At 46.6% G+C, this 17,385-nt stretch overlaps 1 protein-coding gene across 3 annotated transcripts in view; it reads left to right on the forward strand.

Moving 5' to 3' along the window:
- Positions 1-17,385, forward strand: part of LOC149330884 (uncharacterized) — a 41,522-nt gene that overhangs the window by 2,895 nt on the left and 21,242 nt on the right. For all 3 annotated transcript variants that reach the window (XM_089561596.1, XM_089561597.1, XM_089561598.1), the window contains exons 2-5: positions 4,558-4,796; positions 6,378-8,435; positions 12,232-12,403; positions 16,242-16,385. In XM_089561596.1, coding sequence (XP_089417722.1) covers positions 4,558-4,796; positions 6,378-8,435; positions 12,232-12,403; positions 16,242-16,385 — 2,613 coding nt within the window. The remainder of the gene's footprint in view (positions 1-4,557; positions 4,797-6,377; positions 8,436-12,231; positions 12,404-16,241; positions 16,386-17,385) is intronic.

Here is a 17,385-nt window from a genome sequence, read left to right on the forward strand (position 1 = left end):
GGCATTCCGAGTTAAATTTTAGCGTTGTATGCATGTCAGACACGTATACAGCTCACACCTTGCAAAAGGGCAAAGCTAGTCTTTTGTTCGCTGTTCACTAATTTTGGCTGAATCTCTTATTTGCTGGCACTCGCTCCATAATCACATTTAAAAATTTTATACAGACAGCAGTTTTAGGCTTTATGTTGTTTTGTGATTATTTTTGCTGGTTTGTTCAAGTTTTACAGTACTACCTTAGCCCCAGTGTTATTTCATGACAGAAGGCCTTCTGCAGTTAGCAATTCGGCATGGCATTCGTTAGGTGGAAGTACCACTGTACTGCTAGTTTCCAATGAACAGATGTGGCTGTGGAGGACGGATCTGTCTTAGTGTTCTTATCACTTGGCTGTCTTATAGATGCTTGCATTTTACACCATGCTGATGTCAGTTGTATGGTACATATCAGTGTTCAAGCAGTTGGCTTCCTTTGTGAACATATGCAGAATTTAGAGAATGGCGCACACAAACACTTTAACACTACCCTAATTCACAGAACGTTTGTTGACACCTGATGCAGGTATGATACTGTTGTAGTTTTTCCAGGATACCTTTAAGGGGACCTAATTTGGCCTCTGTTATAGTACCTGAGGTTTGTCGTCCTGAAGTGACACATATTCAAAAGTGCTACTACCAGCCATATAAAGACGTACACACAACGGAAAATAGCTAATTACACAGGCTGGCTTGGTGCATGCATGGATGTTACTCGGCAGTCTGTTTTCGACAAAAATATCAGTTTAGTCAGTGCCCTGTGTTGTATGTTCTTTATTGGGCTGGTTGTAACTCTTTTGAAAGAAAAAAAATTTGGACTGCCTAGGGTTCTTACACGTGCGCTCACATCGCACAGCACAGGCATTTTTGCATTTTTGCGACTAATTTGGCTTATGGCAATCTTGGCACCTGTTTGCTTTGCACTGTCAGGAATAGTTTCCAGAGTGCATGCATTTTTCTTGTGTTTAATTTTATGGCACCAAAGAGGAATGGATGTTCCTTTGGTATGTGCTTGCATTCCGCCCATTGTTGACCTGGCTTGTCTAGCACTAAAGTAGTGCTGAACTTAGTTTCATGTGTGCATTCTTCTGGGGCTTGGGCTTTCCAGTTAAGCTCTTCAGTCCCTTGGAGAATACAAAGTGCTGTTTACCAAACAAGACTGGGCTGCTTACGTGCTCATACAGCCATGGTTATGTGTCTTTGCTGATACGCTGCCTTGCACATAGCTTAGTATTTTGACGCCTTACAATGGCTTGAATATGGGTGGTCTTTGTCGAGTCTTGTCTTCGCGCATGTCTTCATGCTTTTTTTTTGGTTTGTTTTAAGTGTTTAGCCTGTGGCACTGCTTTGCAAGTGGCAAGAAGAAAAACCACTTTTATCCACTCTCATTGTTTTTCATGATGTGTGGAAGAGAACTCTGGCAGAATTTTACATGGCCGTTGCCTGTTTGCATCAGATGTTAGCTCCCATCATAGGTGTGCACTGAATTGGGGAAGATCGATATGTAAATGGGTATCAGTAACTGAATTCGAACAGTGTAGCTATTATTAACTTGGTTATGCGCTGTATTTTGAACTCCACCAATATGATGTTTTGTCTGCTACATAGTGGGCATCTGTTTAAAAATTTTTAGTGGCTGGCAGATGGTTATCTTGGATGATTGTTTGTAGTATTTGAGGGAAAACTTCTCTAGGACTAAGTGGCAGACCTCCTGCACTAAGAGTATTATAGGTGGCAAGTGGGAAAGCACAGCATAGCAGTGGTGTCATGCCTGCATTTTGTTGGCTGAGCTGAGCGCTGCGGATTTTGACAGCTAGCACTTCAAGCATGAGTCTGCTCTTGCTTGTGTCTTGGCACCGCTAATCTGTTGCCCAGACCAGTTTCTCAAACATTGGCAAGGTGTCCGTTACATGGGATTTAACTTGCCAGTGACACAACTTGTCTTTCCATTAAAAGGTCCGGAGGCAGACCGCTTCTTTTGAGGCTACTGATGGTAATGGTACGAGGTGGCCTGTGATCTGTGATAGTTGCTGCAGTTGACTAGTGGGGCATGCACCTTTGCTAAGGGCTGCGGTGTCTGTAGTCCAGACTGGGGGAGAAAACATTGGAAAGCAAATCACGCTTTGAACCTAGTTTAACACCTGTTGCCTTTCATATTCACTGTATTACGCGAGGGGTGTTGGGTCCGTGTGCCAACACGGACCTAATAACTGTAAGGCAATACAGACAGGCAGATCTCTGTGTTTGATCAGAAGCACCTTGCTGGCCTCCCCTTGGCAGGTAGACTGGCTTTGCTGGACTGTTTGAGGGGCTGCACCTGTCAGTCTCGGGCTGAAGTGCTCCGCTCCTGCCTGGTTTCTCTGTGAACCCGAAAACGGGAGCAATGCTTCCGCAAGCAGTCAGTGCGAATTACCATGTCCCGTGAAATATGTGATGACTGCTTCTGCCAGGCCACCATCTTGCAGTGCCTGGGGGGAACCCTTCGGCCTTTCTGTTGCACAAGCGTGGACGCTCGCCCACTGTGTGGGGCAGTCAGGCATGGGTGTGCCACTTCCCGAGAGGTTAAAAGGAGTGCTCTCCACTCGAAAGGAAATGCCTCCCCAGTGTGGTACGGATTAGCCTTGGGCGTAAAACCAGTGCTGAAGAGACCCTCCATACGATGGTGTACATAGCCGTAGAAGGACGTAGTGTTGCTTTTTGCTTATCTCGGCTCTGTTATCAGATGGGAAGGGAAATAGGTGCTTCCGGGCGCCAAGTTTTCTTCCTATCTGACAACAGAGCCAAATTAGGCAGAAATCAACTCTTAGAAACGTGGAGAAAGAGGAGCTTAACCAGAACTGATAGATATGTGGGATGTTGTTGGATTCGCAGACTCTTGCAGCTCAACAGACAGATGAGTGGTATTGCTTTCTGTCATCAAAGTGCATAGTGAGACACACTCCTTCCTGTGCTTTTGATGGCCAAGCTCAAAGGGGTTTTGGCCAGTCTGACATAGATTGGGCCATTTAGTGCGTAAGCGTTAACCTTAATGATTAATGAGCGAAATCCTTAGCAAAGCCATCCGTTGTCTGTTTGTGTTGTCTATTCAACTAGCGCGAGCGCTCTGTCGTGCGGCGCTGCCTGCTTTTCGTTGTCTTCTACGTGGCACTTATCCGATGGTTCTGACCTGAGCAAAATCATCTCTTCCATGTCCGCAGCTGGTCTAACGCGAGCGCTCCATCCGGCGACAGTTCCCGCTCATATTCGTCTTCTACATATCAAAAATCCATGCTTTCGCTCTGATTCAAATGTAGTAAACATTCTCTGTAGTTTAAGCAAGCCTCATAGAGCTGATTACCAATCAGTAACAGCGTTTGCCCTGTGTCAATGAGTACTGGTAACATCGACCTGCTGATGGTACCATCATAAATAGGTTTGAGGTCAAAACCAGTTCTTAGGCTTTAAAGGTGAGGGGAACAAAGACCTCCTTGTTGCCAGTGCAGTGCAGGATTTCTTTTCTTCTCTGGCACCACATCTGTCGTGTTTGTTGCTGACCACAACAGGTCGTTGCTACCTCATATTGCTACTGGTGTTCTGCGTTTTCCTGTTTGTGGGCCATTTTGCCTGGCTGGTAGCAAGTCCTGCGGACTTGGTCATTTAAATGTATGTGGAGGGGTCGTTAGTTGGGGATGTGAGTCCTTTAGCAAAACCAGTGATAAACGAGACGCAGGACCAGAAGGAGGCACTTTCATCGATTTCATCATGCTGTGACTATTTAAAGAAGACACTGGTCTGCGAGCTGTTGTTAACCCTAAGTATATATGGCTTAAATTTTCACATGTAATGGATTTCTGTCTACTGAAACCAGGTGTGCGTTTTGTTATTGCCCATTAGACGGGTATTTCCAACTAGTTGGTCGTGTTTTTCATTTTGTCCCAAGTATCTGACAGTTCGCTCACAGAGGGCTGGCATTGCATAACCCCTTCAGGCACAGCATGTACATTTGTACATGTGTCATACATAATTTCAAGCCTGGTACAGAGAGTGCAGTGTGCAGATATGAGGGTGCTATAGTAAATTTCCAAAACAAAGTTCCAAAAGAAGAATTTGAAGCCAAGTGTGCAAAATAAGTGCAAGAAATGTAGCTTTGGTACTGCTGTGGTCCTTGTATTTTCTTTTTGTAGGAGTCAGTGGTTTAAAATGCTTAAAATGTGTTGATTTATTTAAATGAATGGTTCTTACGGCAGGAATAAGTAAAAAGCAGCGTAATTGTGATTCTGAAACCAGTGAGGAATTAGTGTAGGTAGAAATGAGGTATCAACAGAAACTGTATTATTAAGCCTCTGGGAGGATGGAAAGTTTTTGTCTAATCTTGACATGCTGCTAAATGAAATCTGAAAAATTTCGACATTTTTGCCCCTTTGGGTGAAGATTCACGCTTTAAGGATGATATTGTGTTTGCTTGTTCTAGAAGAGTCCGGGTGTGCTGTTCAGCTTTTGAACTGCACTGTTCAGCTTTTGAACTGCACTGTTCCTCTTTACTCGCAGATTGCTAACGCCGTCACACAGTCAATCGTGAAAGAGAAAGAGCAATTGCTCAGGCCCAAAACGCCAGTTAGGACACGGGCTGGCTACGTAGATGCTCCGAACTTGGTCAGCACGCGTCGAAGCCTGAGCCCCGTCGCTCGCAATGACAGCCCCTATGGGTCCAGGGACTACGGCTCCGTCTCCAGGCCCAAGACCCCACAACACAAGCCAAAGGATTCGTCGGGGGAATCGGGATTCAGGTTGGTGGTGGCTGTGCCCTCTTTGCCGACTTCTGGTTTTACTTCTGTCAATACTCACACAATCAAGGACACTGGGGTAAAAACCTCTCTCCCAGTCCTGTCCAACTGTCCGTATGTGTCACAGACCACATCTATCCTTCAACCGTGAACCTTTTCGCCGGATTAACTCCATGTGATCCTTTGCTGCGCTCTTCCTCATCCTTCTTTCTCATTCTTTTACTGCGAGAGCTGTCAAAGGCATGTTTTTCAGTTCCATGTTGTCATCGGCGTAACACGCAGGCGTAACAGGGAGAGGTAATGGCATGAACTAGTGCTTGCGCTGTTCAGCGCTTTACAGACCTGTGGTGCCCTCTGTGTGCAGCGGTGCAAAATAATGCTTTTCACTACCACAAGCTGCTCTCGCAGAATGTATCGTTGCATATGTAGAAATGTCTGTTGGCGATTTTTGTTTTTATCATTCTTATTGTCACTTTAATGATTTACTGGTCTTATTCTGTAGCATTTTATGCTCTTCGTAGTGTACAATGTAGCGTGGAACAAGATGACAGGCAAGAAAGCACACAGATAATGCTTGTCTCCACTCCTTTAATGCGTTTCTTCATGGTAATTTTGGTTTCGTTGTCTTTTTTAGGTCGAAAATCAGAAACCGCGTTTTGCGGTCTCATTTCTGCTGCCATTTTATCTTTCAACATTACACCTATCACGATCCTTGTCATCACTTCTTGCCCCTTGAGTTTATTTGCAGCAAATGCTTTTCTTTCACCTTATTGTTGGTGTCCATGAGACGGGAAAACTTGTCGGAACCTCTTTGTGTATACAAAATGTATATATATATATGTAAGGTATGTGCTCATCAAGTAAACATTGTATGGCAAATTTCGCAAAGGTGTCTCCTCTTCAATTATAGAGTATAAAACTTGAAACTGAAGACCTTTCAGGTGTGACTCTGTGCTGATTATGACAAATTTAATGGTGTAATGCGCCTTTACATCAAACTCAAAACTTTTCCCACATTGCCAACCTAAGAGACATGGAAATCAAAAGCTAAATAAATCCAGAGTGCTTTTTTTTAGTCAATGTTTTATTGCTCCAAGTTCTCCTTGTTGGTTGTTGTAGTGCTCCAGACTATATCTAAAGCAGTGCTCCATATAGGAAATTTTGGTGCACCAAAAATTGCTCCAAATTGCATTTTGCCACTAGTATCACTTCAGTGCAAAGTTTAGAATATGTGAGCCTTCATGGGTAGTATGCATACTGCCAGTGGATGTAGCATACCACTAAGGGGGAAGTGGGCTCTAAGGCAGCATCATCGATCATTTTTATGCGCGATCCTGTAAAGTGTGTGGTATGTTGTCTGTAGGTACAAGCTCTGTCTACCAAACAGAATCATGATTGCAGTTGCTTTGACTGTTTATTTATTAAGCGATATTTCTGGCAGCAATAAAGGTAAAGTGACGAGAAAGAGAGGTTATGTGAAGTAAAAAAAGGAAAGGACCTGAAATGAAAAACACAAAAGTGGCTTGTATTCCACAATGGGGCTTGTGTGGCACTTTAAATAAGCACATGAACAAATATATGCAGGGCCCAGCTGCTGGAGTTAGCCTTAAAGGAGAAGCAGAAGCTCGGCCTTGACAAACTCGACTCACCGCGGAGCTCAAGTTCTGCTCTGAAGGCAATTCAGAGCTACTCCGGCGCACGTTCACCAGAGGAGTCTGATCACGAAGACCAAGTGCCACAGGACCTTTACGATGACCTCCCCAAGCCTCTGTTCCCAATAGCCGGCAAAGGTGGCTCGGAGTCAACGCGGAAAGCAGGTGGAGGCAAGCTCATTTCATCGTTCACACCTGTGGAAACACGAAAGAAACCCATTGACGACATCTTTCCGGATGTTGACGAATATGACCCCCGGCGCGATGCATGGGAGGACCGCCGGGACAGCAAAAGCAGCGGCGCCAGCTTGCGCATGGATCGGCGCCCCGATTCACGTCCCGAACCGCACCGTCCCGACTCGCGCTCTGACCTGTATGCAGACCTGCTCTCAGAGAGCCACGGAAGTTCGCAGGCGGAGTCGAGGTTTCATGGAGAGAACAGCAAGAGCCAGCGGCAGTCATCCACGCTGATTCCGGGTCTAGGCATCGATGAAAACATTGACGACGAAGACGCATTCCTGTACGGAGACGAAGCTCCTAGCAAAGCGCGTACACCATCCGTGCAGGAAAAAAAGCCTTTCGTCGAAGAACCGCCCCGGAAGAAGCCTCTGCCTCAAGAGTCGTGGATGCCAACGGCGCAGCGCTTTGGTGCTGCCCCCGCATCACCAGATGCGTCAGACCTGACCATCGACCTAAAGCTTCCGTTCGATCGACGCAAAACTGAAGAGTCGGTGCGGTCGGGAAAGATGTATCTCGAGAGCAAGCAGCCGCACATCCCTGAGCCCCCGCCTATCCTGCGAGGCAGCCGGCGCATGATGGACCGCATTCCTGATGACCCAGAACCATTGGAGACTACCTGGAAATCACAGAGGCATCGGACGCCATCACCCAATCCAAGTCCACCGCCCATGGCTTCACGCACGCCCAAACCGTCATCCTCATCCAAGCAATCAATGTTGGGCTTCAACTCCATTGAATCGATGAAGCAGGAACTGCGTGAACTCAAGATGATGCTCAGCCGAGAGAAGGAAGCCAAGGAGGACAGCTACGAGCGTGAACGCAAGAGGTTGAGGTCACCCTCGGAGGAGGGTTCTTACATTCGGGGTGCTCGTAGCCCAAGTCCTGTCAAGCGTCGGCGCGAAAGTTACTCGCCAAGTCACCGACGGCGTGGGCGAAGCCCTGTTGATAGCTATCGTCGTCCTTCGCCACCATCATACCGCAGGGAGCGACGCGAGAGTCCTTACTACCGTGGGGCTGCGACACCTTCCATGCGTCGATACTCTCCGTCACCGGTGAACAGCCTCTCGCCGTCATCGGACCGCTCGATGGGAAAGCGCTGGTCGCCGAGCCCGCCGCGGCACACCTCCAGAAGGCAAGAGGGTCGGACTCCAGGGCGTCGGTGGAGTCCCGAGAGTCCGCCGCCCAGGCCGCGACGAAGCAGCCTGGAGAGAACACCCAAGCACCCTTCTTCCCAGACGCCGTACTATCAGGGGTCAGCAGCCCCGACACAACCTGGCTACTACGAGCAGTCTGCTGGTCCGGCTCTGATCCCGCCACCCAATCTGTCTGTTCCGCCACCAAACTTTGCCATCAATGCTCCACCGCCCCAGGGGACGCCCTATTTTGCTGGATACCCGCCACCTTCCCAGACACCGGACTATTCCTACCCTCCTCCAGCGTCTCAGCAGCAGCAGGCGCAGCAGCAGACGCGCTCCAACCTCCGCGTTGTGCCACTCCAGAGTGGGATGGATGACCCCATGACGCCAGTGAAACAAGAGGCGTCATTGCGTGCATCCATCAAGCAGGAGGAGAGTAATGCGGTGCCGATCGCCAAGAAGCAGCAGACAGTGACCCAGGAGGAGATCGACAACTACCTGCGCCTTGTTGAGACGAAGGACAGTTACAGGGACAAGGTCAATCTCCTCAAGCAGGAACTCGTGCGGCTAGGGAAGATCCAGAATGAAGTAATGCGCCGGCGGCAGCATGATCGGTGAGTCTGGCCACCTTGTGAGGGCATCCCAATGCTTTGGGCATGCTGCTGTCCTGTCTGCTTCTGCTCTTCGCACACCTTTCTGGCCCGGTCATCAAACCAGGCAACAACTAGCCCACTGATGAGTTTTGTTTATGCTTCAGGGAATAATTGCCCCGTACAAGTCAATTTCTAATATAAGTCAGTGCTCTCTCCACGCCCCCTCCTGGAAGTTGCATCCCGCACTGTTCAAAAGATTGGTTGGTTTGTGGGGTTTAACATCCCAAAGCGCACTGTTCAAAAGAAAAAGTTTGATAAATACAGTCAAACCTCAATATAACGAACACGGATATTACGAATTATGGGCTATATCGAACTCTTCGTAAATATTTTTGACTAATTCATGCAATTTCTACTTTATATATCGAACGCGCTTGGCCAAAAACGGGTATATCGAACTCCTTGGCGCCAAACTGTGTCCGTTTGGATGGCAGGCGGCAGGCTTCGCCGCACTGCACAAGTGACTGGTGGTGATGCGGCACGCGTTCGCACCAAGGTTTGCACTTTCATCTCGCACTTGCCAACAGCGGCGTGTAGGGTTGCAGTCCGGCATTCAGCACGCGTTCACGCCTCTGGCATTCGTAGACAGCGCCATGGAAGCAACACTGGTGGTTGTAAGCATGCAGTAACAATCCCGCGATCATGTCGGCTGTCGCGGAGGTGGTGATAACGGCGGCAGCTTTCGCTCTGACGTACCGCTTTCCACGCGACACGGCTGTAGTGCAGAGAAGCCACAGTAGCCGGCACCTAACCTGCACTTGCAGTGCTGTGCGAGGGAGCCAACCTAACTGGCGCTCGGTTTCTTGCGGTCTTCGGAATAGCCGCGAGCGTCTTCGAAACACCACCAAAACCTGGGAAAACATCTATCCGCTTCTCTTGTAAGGATCGCCAGAATTGCTGTCCTTTCGATGACTAAATTGCGCCGTTGTTGCGCTCGTTTTGGACGAAATTTTATATTACGAATTTCGGCTATAGCAAACTGTTTTACGATTTTTTACTAGTTCGCTATAACGAGGTTTCACTGTACAAGACCTTGCCGTTCCCCCCCTCCCCTGTGGGCAGCTCTAGCTAGTTAAAAAAAAAAAAGCATGCCCACAGTGGGCTCTCATCTAAGGGCCGCACCTCCAACTTGGCAGCTGGTAATTCACACAAGAAAAGTGAGCCAAAATAATTGCTTCAGTGTGCATAGTTTTGCCCACGTGGTACGTTACGCTCGGAGCTGATAGGTGATAACTGCCTGTGACACACTGCATGACCACACACACGTCGTCCTGTGTGCCGGACTCTGCCTGGCACCATGAACATGGAGTGCCTCAGCATTTACACCGGAAAGGACAGAACGTTATGCTGCGCAAAAAACTAGAATGGGGAGTACCCATGCTAGTGGCATATTTCCTTGTCTGGCTCGGGTGATACGCGCCGTAGTATCGCACCATTCGCCTGATGCCCATAGGCCTGGCAGGCTTTGCATTGAAGCCACAGCAGAAATGCTCTGAATATAGTAGTTATTTACTATACAAGTAACCATGTTACCAGTTTACTGTCGCATAATAACCTCACATTAAAATGAACTTCTAATTGATTTCTGCAAGGCCTTTGACAGGGAAGCGTGTGTAAAACCAGCACAGGCGGATTGCACGCGTGGTTTGCCGCTTCGAACCGTCGCCCCAGCAGCACAGCTAATTGGCCCAATATTGGACATTTATTGACAAGTGTTGGCGATTTTGTTTTCCAATATTGGGCCAATTACCTGCGCTGCTTGGGCAGCCAAGGCATCATTACTGTCATTCGAGCACCAGATGTTCGGAGGGTCTTGAACTTAACTGAAAATCTCTTGACGTTTGCTAGTAAACTGATCGGCAACCTTTTGTCTTACTTTATGCGCTCAATTCACTCCAGTCATTGGGTGCACGTCCTATCATACATACTTTCAATGCGTTAAGTATTTGAAAGATTCGCAGGGAGTGCACTAATTTATCACGAAAGTGTGTCACATCATAGAAAAAGGACTCATGACCAAGGCTCTGCTCTAGTTGGGAAACTTTTAAGGAAAAATTCTGGTCCTGTGTAAGGACCATACCCTATCAAAACTTTGGAAATGAGTGTAGCCTTTTCACGAGTGTGTACGGTAGCTCTTTGTGATTCGATCTTTGGCCACCTTCCCGTCATGGACTTTCCATGCAGTCGCAAACTTTCCTTGTGCTCTTTGGCAACATATTTTCCGTGGGATGGCATTGTGGTGCACATGCAGCTCGAAGCAGTGGATGCATTATGATGCAATTGTGGTGCCAGTAGCCGGTGACAAGTGGAGATCAAAAGCGATAAAGCAGCGTTCTCCACGCCTTCCGAAGACACTTGGGCATGGCCCTGTGACCTGCTACTAACCTGGCTGGTAACCGAACTGCCAACAGTTCTATAGTTTCAGTGTGGTTTTGTATTTTGATGCAACGCCGGCACGCATTCCCCAGAGGTTACTGGAAGTAAAGGACCCTAACTGAAGTTTGTTCTTTTGCTACCTACTGCTCATCCGGAAAAGCGACCGCCATCGCGAGCAAACAGGGTAAATGGAGCCCAGTTCGAAAATTCCTTTGCGGAACTGTTTGGCATGCGAATTGGCCGTTTTTTTTTTAACGCCTGGAGCTTCCTGCGACCTGGCAAAAACGGACAGTGGCGCGGGATGCGCATTACCCGCTGCTAAGCCTAAATTGCTCACATCGGAGGACCTTGGGCGGCTAGCATTAATCCAGAGTCCCCCATTGTGTAGCCGCTCCCTACACCTTGGCTCTTGAAAACCTATAATTTATTTATTTTTAGTCTTTACTCCGTGGCAGCAACAAGGGGTACATTCTGGGCCATGTGACGCCACCCCTGCATGACTTGAAGAGATCCTACGTCCACCCACTGGCAAAAAGTGAGCATGTCCATAACTGACATGTGGACCAGGGCATGTACCGTCTGTGGTCATGTTGTCTAGGTGGATGTGGGTGCGTTGACAAGTGATGGAAACGGGTGGGTGCACCTGTTCACCCTTGGGGAAGGGCAAGAAGTCTGGGAGACCTTCCGCGACTCCTGCTGGCTAGCCCATTATGCTGCACTAATACCCTTGTCGCACGGGCAGATTCACTGCCCGTTGGGTCAGTAGACATTGAACTCGGTGTATAATTTTTTCCATGTAATTGTGATTCTGAAAATATATTACTTCATTGGAAAATGAATTCTTCTGAAACGAGGTTCGCATCATTGCCCACTGTCGCCTCACCATCTCTTTCTATGGATTGTGCCGAACTGCGAAGTATTTGAGTAGCTTCTTTCAAACACATTTTGAGTTGAAAATCACGTTTGCTTTAATAATATGCTCGTTTTATTACTGCTTCACTTGTTTTCATGCAGTGTTGCTACTACTAGCACCATCTGTTGGATTACATGCTCACTACTCAGTGATCATTGAAATTTGCTCTGTGGTAGCAGCGCGTCTGGACGGCCATTGAAAACTTGGTTCGGCATTGAGTTCGCCCGTGTGACAGAGGTATAATCTCTTAACACATGCTCTGTTCTGCTAAATGTTGTCGGTGCTACGAGGAACCAAGCAGACAGGAAGCATACCATGCTGCAGACATGCTTCCAGTAACAGTACTGAGTGGTACTGGTTTGTCGTTGACTTTTCCTGCTCCAAAGTTGATCCTCTAAGTGTGGCGAGCGACCAGGTGTTCATGGATAGGGCATGGATACAGTGCTGGGTTGGGGGCGCTCTCTTAAGGGATGGCCACAGGGACCCCTTGCTGCTCGAGAGCAGCAGCATGTACGAAGATGTGAAGAAGCAGGTGCTGGAAGTGAACAGCAACATGGAGGAGGTGTCGCGCAAGATCTTCAAGGTCTCGCAGAAGGTCAAGCTGGAGGCCATTGCCTACAAGAAGAGGCAGGAGGAAGAGGTGAGCAGGCCGGCTGGGGCTGTGGTCCTCCTCCGGAAATGAACGCATACTGGCAGAGAAAGGACTGGGACTTAACTTCTAGTTGACTTTATTTCACCTGCCGGCCTTGTCTTTTTAGCTGCTGGCATTGCCACATCAGTCAGGAAATAGACGCAAAATTATTAGAAAGTGGATATCGAGCACCACCAGTGGAGTGCATATGGCAGGTTCTCTCAGATCATGAATGGCAGTTTGCCGATATCCCTCAAGAGAAAAGTATACAACAGCTGTGTCTTACCGGTACTCGCCTGCGGGGCAGAAACGTGGAGGCTAACGAAAAGGGTTAAGTTTAAGTTAAGGACAACGCAGCGAGCTATGGAAAGAAAAATGATAGGTGTAACGTTAAGAGATCGGAAGCGGGCGGATTGGGTGAGGGAACAAACGCGGGCTAGTGACATCCTAGTTGAAATCAAGAGGAAGAAATGGGCTTGGCCAGGGCATGTAATGCGAAGGCAAGATAACCGCTGGTCCTTAAAGGTAACGGAGTGGATTCCAAGAGAAGGCAAGCGTAGCACCGGGCGGCAGAAAGTTAGGTGGGCAGATGAGATTAAGAAGTTTGCGGGGATATGGTGGCTGCAACTGGTGAAGGACAGGGTTAACTGGAGAGACATGGGAAAGGCCTTTGTCCTGCAGTGGGAGTAGTCAGGCTGATGATGATGATGACCATCAGGGCCATTTGTCATTATAGTAGTGCTCAGTAAATAGACCGAAGTTAACAGTGCTAGGAGAGTTTTAACCAATGTGAAGCAGAAACACAGATTTAAAGGCTACGGGCTCTGGTATGTGTAGATGATGTTGGCAGGCAGGTGGTTCTAGTTTGAGTTAGCACTTGGAATGAAAGAATATTAAGTACTGGTTAGGTTTGTAATTAGGTATACTTACTTTCAGTCCCAACTCGTCTAATGTCACAGCCCCCTTTCAGCCGCATAGACCAAAGAAAATCGAGAAAAAAGTTGCAAAATTTTTTACCTGGCACAGCCAAATTTCACTTGGCAATCTGTGCATACCAGTATATATATCATATATGTAAGGCAAACAAAATCAGATGTTTAGTACCAGTCCTTTCTGTGTGTGTTACTTTTGTTTGTCACCATACTTTTTATGCTGTCAAGGCATTTTGTGCGCATGAACCAGATTTATTTGGCTGAATTGATTTGGTATTAGAGTGGGGAAAGTTCAGAAAAAGTTCAGAAGCAGTAAGAGATGGGCACAGCAGTAGCGATTGTTGCTAAGAGAACTGACCAGTAGTCCTGTTCATTTTTAAATCGGATGCCTTAGTGTGTTTTCATTTCATGGTATTCAATTTTTATGGCAACTCTGTGCATTTTGATTACTCATCTAACTGATCTTTCTGTTTTCTTGTTGGTTCTTATTTTGTTTGCACAGTGCCACGTTGGTATTGCTGTGCCCACCTTTCACTGTAATAATGTGCATTGAAGTTTTTCCGTGTTTCTTCATGAATTATTCGCTCATTATGGCCCTCTCATGCTTTTATCAGGGCAGCATTTTATGGCTTCTTGTGATGCCGGCTAGGTATTTGTGCTATTTCCGCGAAAGGATGCTAACATTGTAATCATGACTCTCAGATGTGTACAGCTTTTTGGCTCGAGACACTTGGATGTTGAAACTTTTGAGGCAGAAATGTAGTTACATTTAAAAGAGGTAATGTCATTAATATATACAGTGGGTTGTGTTGGTGCAAAGCCGCTTCTCTGAAATAGTGCGAAGGGTTGGAGATTCTGAGGCTCCTGTTTCACATTACTTCTAGCTGCCTTCTACTCATCTGCGCTTTTATTATTGCGCATGATTATGACAGCACCCAACTGCCCTTTTCAACATGCTTTGTTTCTAGACTGTTGACTTAGTGCTTGTCTTGTTATATTGCCCTCTGGCTTAGGCATGAAATGCCTTTGGCTCTTATTGAAACCGCATTCGAAGTTTATTGTCATTAAGCTGGATAACTTTAAGATTGCATTAGTGCATTCTTTCAGTTGTCTCACCTGGCAAAATGGCTAGCTGTGGTGGTGGTTTCTTTTTCAGCCGATCAGAGTTGCTGAACCAGTATCCACAAAATCTGCAGACTGCTAAATACTACTAGAAGACTCATGACAACTTGTGCTTACTATCACCAGGCAACGTTCACAAGGTGTCATTTATCATCTTAGAGGCGCACCCGCTGTCCAAAGCTTGTGTTAGGCGGCTCTGTTGAAAAACATTTGTTTTCTTTGCATCCAAGGCACATTGCTTGCTTGGGATGTAAGGGTGCTTGTAATTAGCACAGTCACAAATTAGGCTATATATATCTATTTCGGGACACACAGAAAGGCGTCAAAGGAATTAGCTTTTTTTTTTTTTGCAAATATTGCCTTACATAAAACTTTTGTCTGCTGTTGTACGCACATACCAGGTATCCCATCTAAATATATAACCATGTTTTTAAATAATGTAGAGTACCCTAGGTAAATGAAACTGACTCAGAGTTGTTGACAGTCATGTGGCCTAGTGTGCAGTATTTTTTTTGTTCTGCAAAGTAACTAACTTTTTCAATACTCGCTTGAGTAAAAACAAGCGTCGATTTGAAAATTGTGGATCACCTTGCAAAATAGCTGTCTACAACGTACCGCTTACGCAGTTTTTCTTACTGGTCCTAAAAAAAAGTGCCCGTGATTCAAAATCTAACACTTGACAGCAGTGGTACTTGAACGTCCAGATGTGATCTCAGAAAGAAAAAAATCTGCTTACCTCATGCCCGTGCCCAGTACGAACGCAAAGCCCTCTCGGAGACAACATTTTGAAGATAAAGGCTCTTGGGCAATGCATCTTGGGTTATTCAAGATGTACTACTGTAAAGTGCTAGGTTTTGAATTTCGCGCTTTTTCTTTTAGTGTTCGTAAATAAAGCTGTATAAATGGTACTTTGTTGCTAACATCTCAGTTGGCTGTTCTTTCAAATGATTTACAACTTTCAAAATTAGTTTTTTCTGAGGCCAGTATTTAAAAAGTTGGCTAGTTAGTTCTAACTTTGCAGAACAAAAAAACTACTGCAGACTAGGACGCTCAGTCTTCTTTTAAAAAATTTGTTACATTCAGCTGGGAGACACGGTATAAATGGCAGTAGCAGCCAACTTTGCTGAGGAAAGGGCATTTACTGCAGTTTTCTGCTGAACATCAGACTCAGCCAAAGGCACAGATGCAAGGGGGTATTCGCATGATGTCGCGGCCGCCATTTTGTTGCCCAGTGTGAAGCTTCAGCAGTGCAGGGCGGAATAGGAAGTAATAGTCCCATTTTTTTTTACCTACGCTGGCTACACTGGTGTAGCAAGCGTATCGTAAAATCATAATCACTGCTACTCTAGTGTAGCCAGTGCAGGTAAAAAAAAATGGCCCTAATAGTCCCATTAGACACACCGACAGCCTTTTGCGTTGTCCACAGACAACAAAATGGTGGCCGCTGTAACATCGGTGAATACTCCCTATAGAGAGATGATGTCTTGTACCTTAGCCTACTTTAGCGTATCATTTTTAGGCGCAGCAGCTGTAGTAGAAGTAGTGTTTCTTTGTATGTAGCTTTTGCTTTAGCTGAATTGGGAGTGGTAAGTGGTGGTTCTGGGGAGCCTGACTCTGCTGTCTTCTTGTCAGTGACAGGTCCGCTGTTGCTGACAGCTAGGGAAGCCTAGGCAGCGTACGACGTGTGTTGAGAGAAAAGGAGGGTCGCTCGCCGTGTTATGAGGTGCATTGTGAGGCACATTGTGTGGGGCACATTGTGGGCGAGCGTCAGCGGGCGGATCTGGCTCTGACAGGCTCTGGCTGCCGAGAGCCCCGACACGGCTGGCATCAAGTTTGTGTACGAAGACCCACGCGACCACTGGTGCCAGACGTGCAACGTGGTGTTGCCGACGATGAACGATATGTTCCGCCACTTGCACTCGCCCAAGCACAAGGAGGTAAGCAGCTCGCATGTTTGCATACTCTGTACACCCTACATGTAGCACTTCGTACTGATCAATTCGCGCTACAAGGGACATACACACGGAAACACAACGGACGAAGCGCATTCTCTTGCATTGTTAGCGCTTCGTGTTCTCTGTATTCTTCATATTCTCCATAGCTGGCCTGTATATGTGCATATACTGAATTGTACTCTTTTGGTATTGTTAGTATGATCCTATTTACTGAAGGGCGCACAGTAAAGGAGCACCTTTTCATAGCTGTTGAAAGGGTGTGAAAAGCAGTAAAAATGAAGCTAACCACAACAGAAAGCGACTCTGAAAACACCACAGGCACTGACTGTGTATTTGCTGTGAGTTGGCATTTGTGGTGTCGCAGGTTTGTATTGTTCTGGTTGACTCTTTTTTAATTATTACTACTGCTTTTCATATATGCACACTTGTTAAGGTTCTTGTTTTCGACAGCTATAGCTTTTTGTCACGGTGGCTCCCTTCTGTTTCCAGCATCGTAACAGAAAAGCTAGATGGCATCCGTCACTTGGTGGTCACGTGATTGTGTTCTGACAAATCACTGCAAAGGGTCAGGATGTTCACCACCTCTGGCAAATGGGGGTGTGGCATCTATGGTCATGTGACTCATTTGTGGTTTCCGTGGTGCGCTCAGGGTCCCAGACGCTATAGCTAATGCTGTTGCTACTTTTCCTCCAATGAGGGCAAGAGGTCCATAGACATTCTTTTTTTGACTAGAGTGTAAAACTTGGTATGAATGATTATGTGGCCTGGAAATGCTGCTTGATTACTGGTTCGAGAACTCATCTTTTGTTTCAGCTGTTCTACAGAAGGTTGCTCGGTTCTAGTTTGCCGCATTTAACAGAACGGTTAAAGGCTTACTTCTAGCATGTGCTTTCACAAGTTTGAAGTTTGTTTTTTTTTACTAGTATTTGTTTGTCACCTCTTTAGTAGTACCATTGTCATAAGTTTCTATATGTCCTCGAGT

This window comes from Amblyomma mixtum, chromosome 9 (assembly GCF_055824585.1).
Source record: "Amblyomma mixtum isolate Tamu chromosome 9, ASM5582458v1, whole genome shotgun sequence".
NCBI lineage: Eukaryota > Metazoa > Arthropoda > Arachnida > Ixodida > Ixodidae > Amblyomma > Amblyomma mixtum.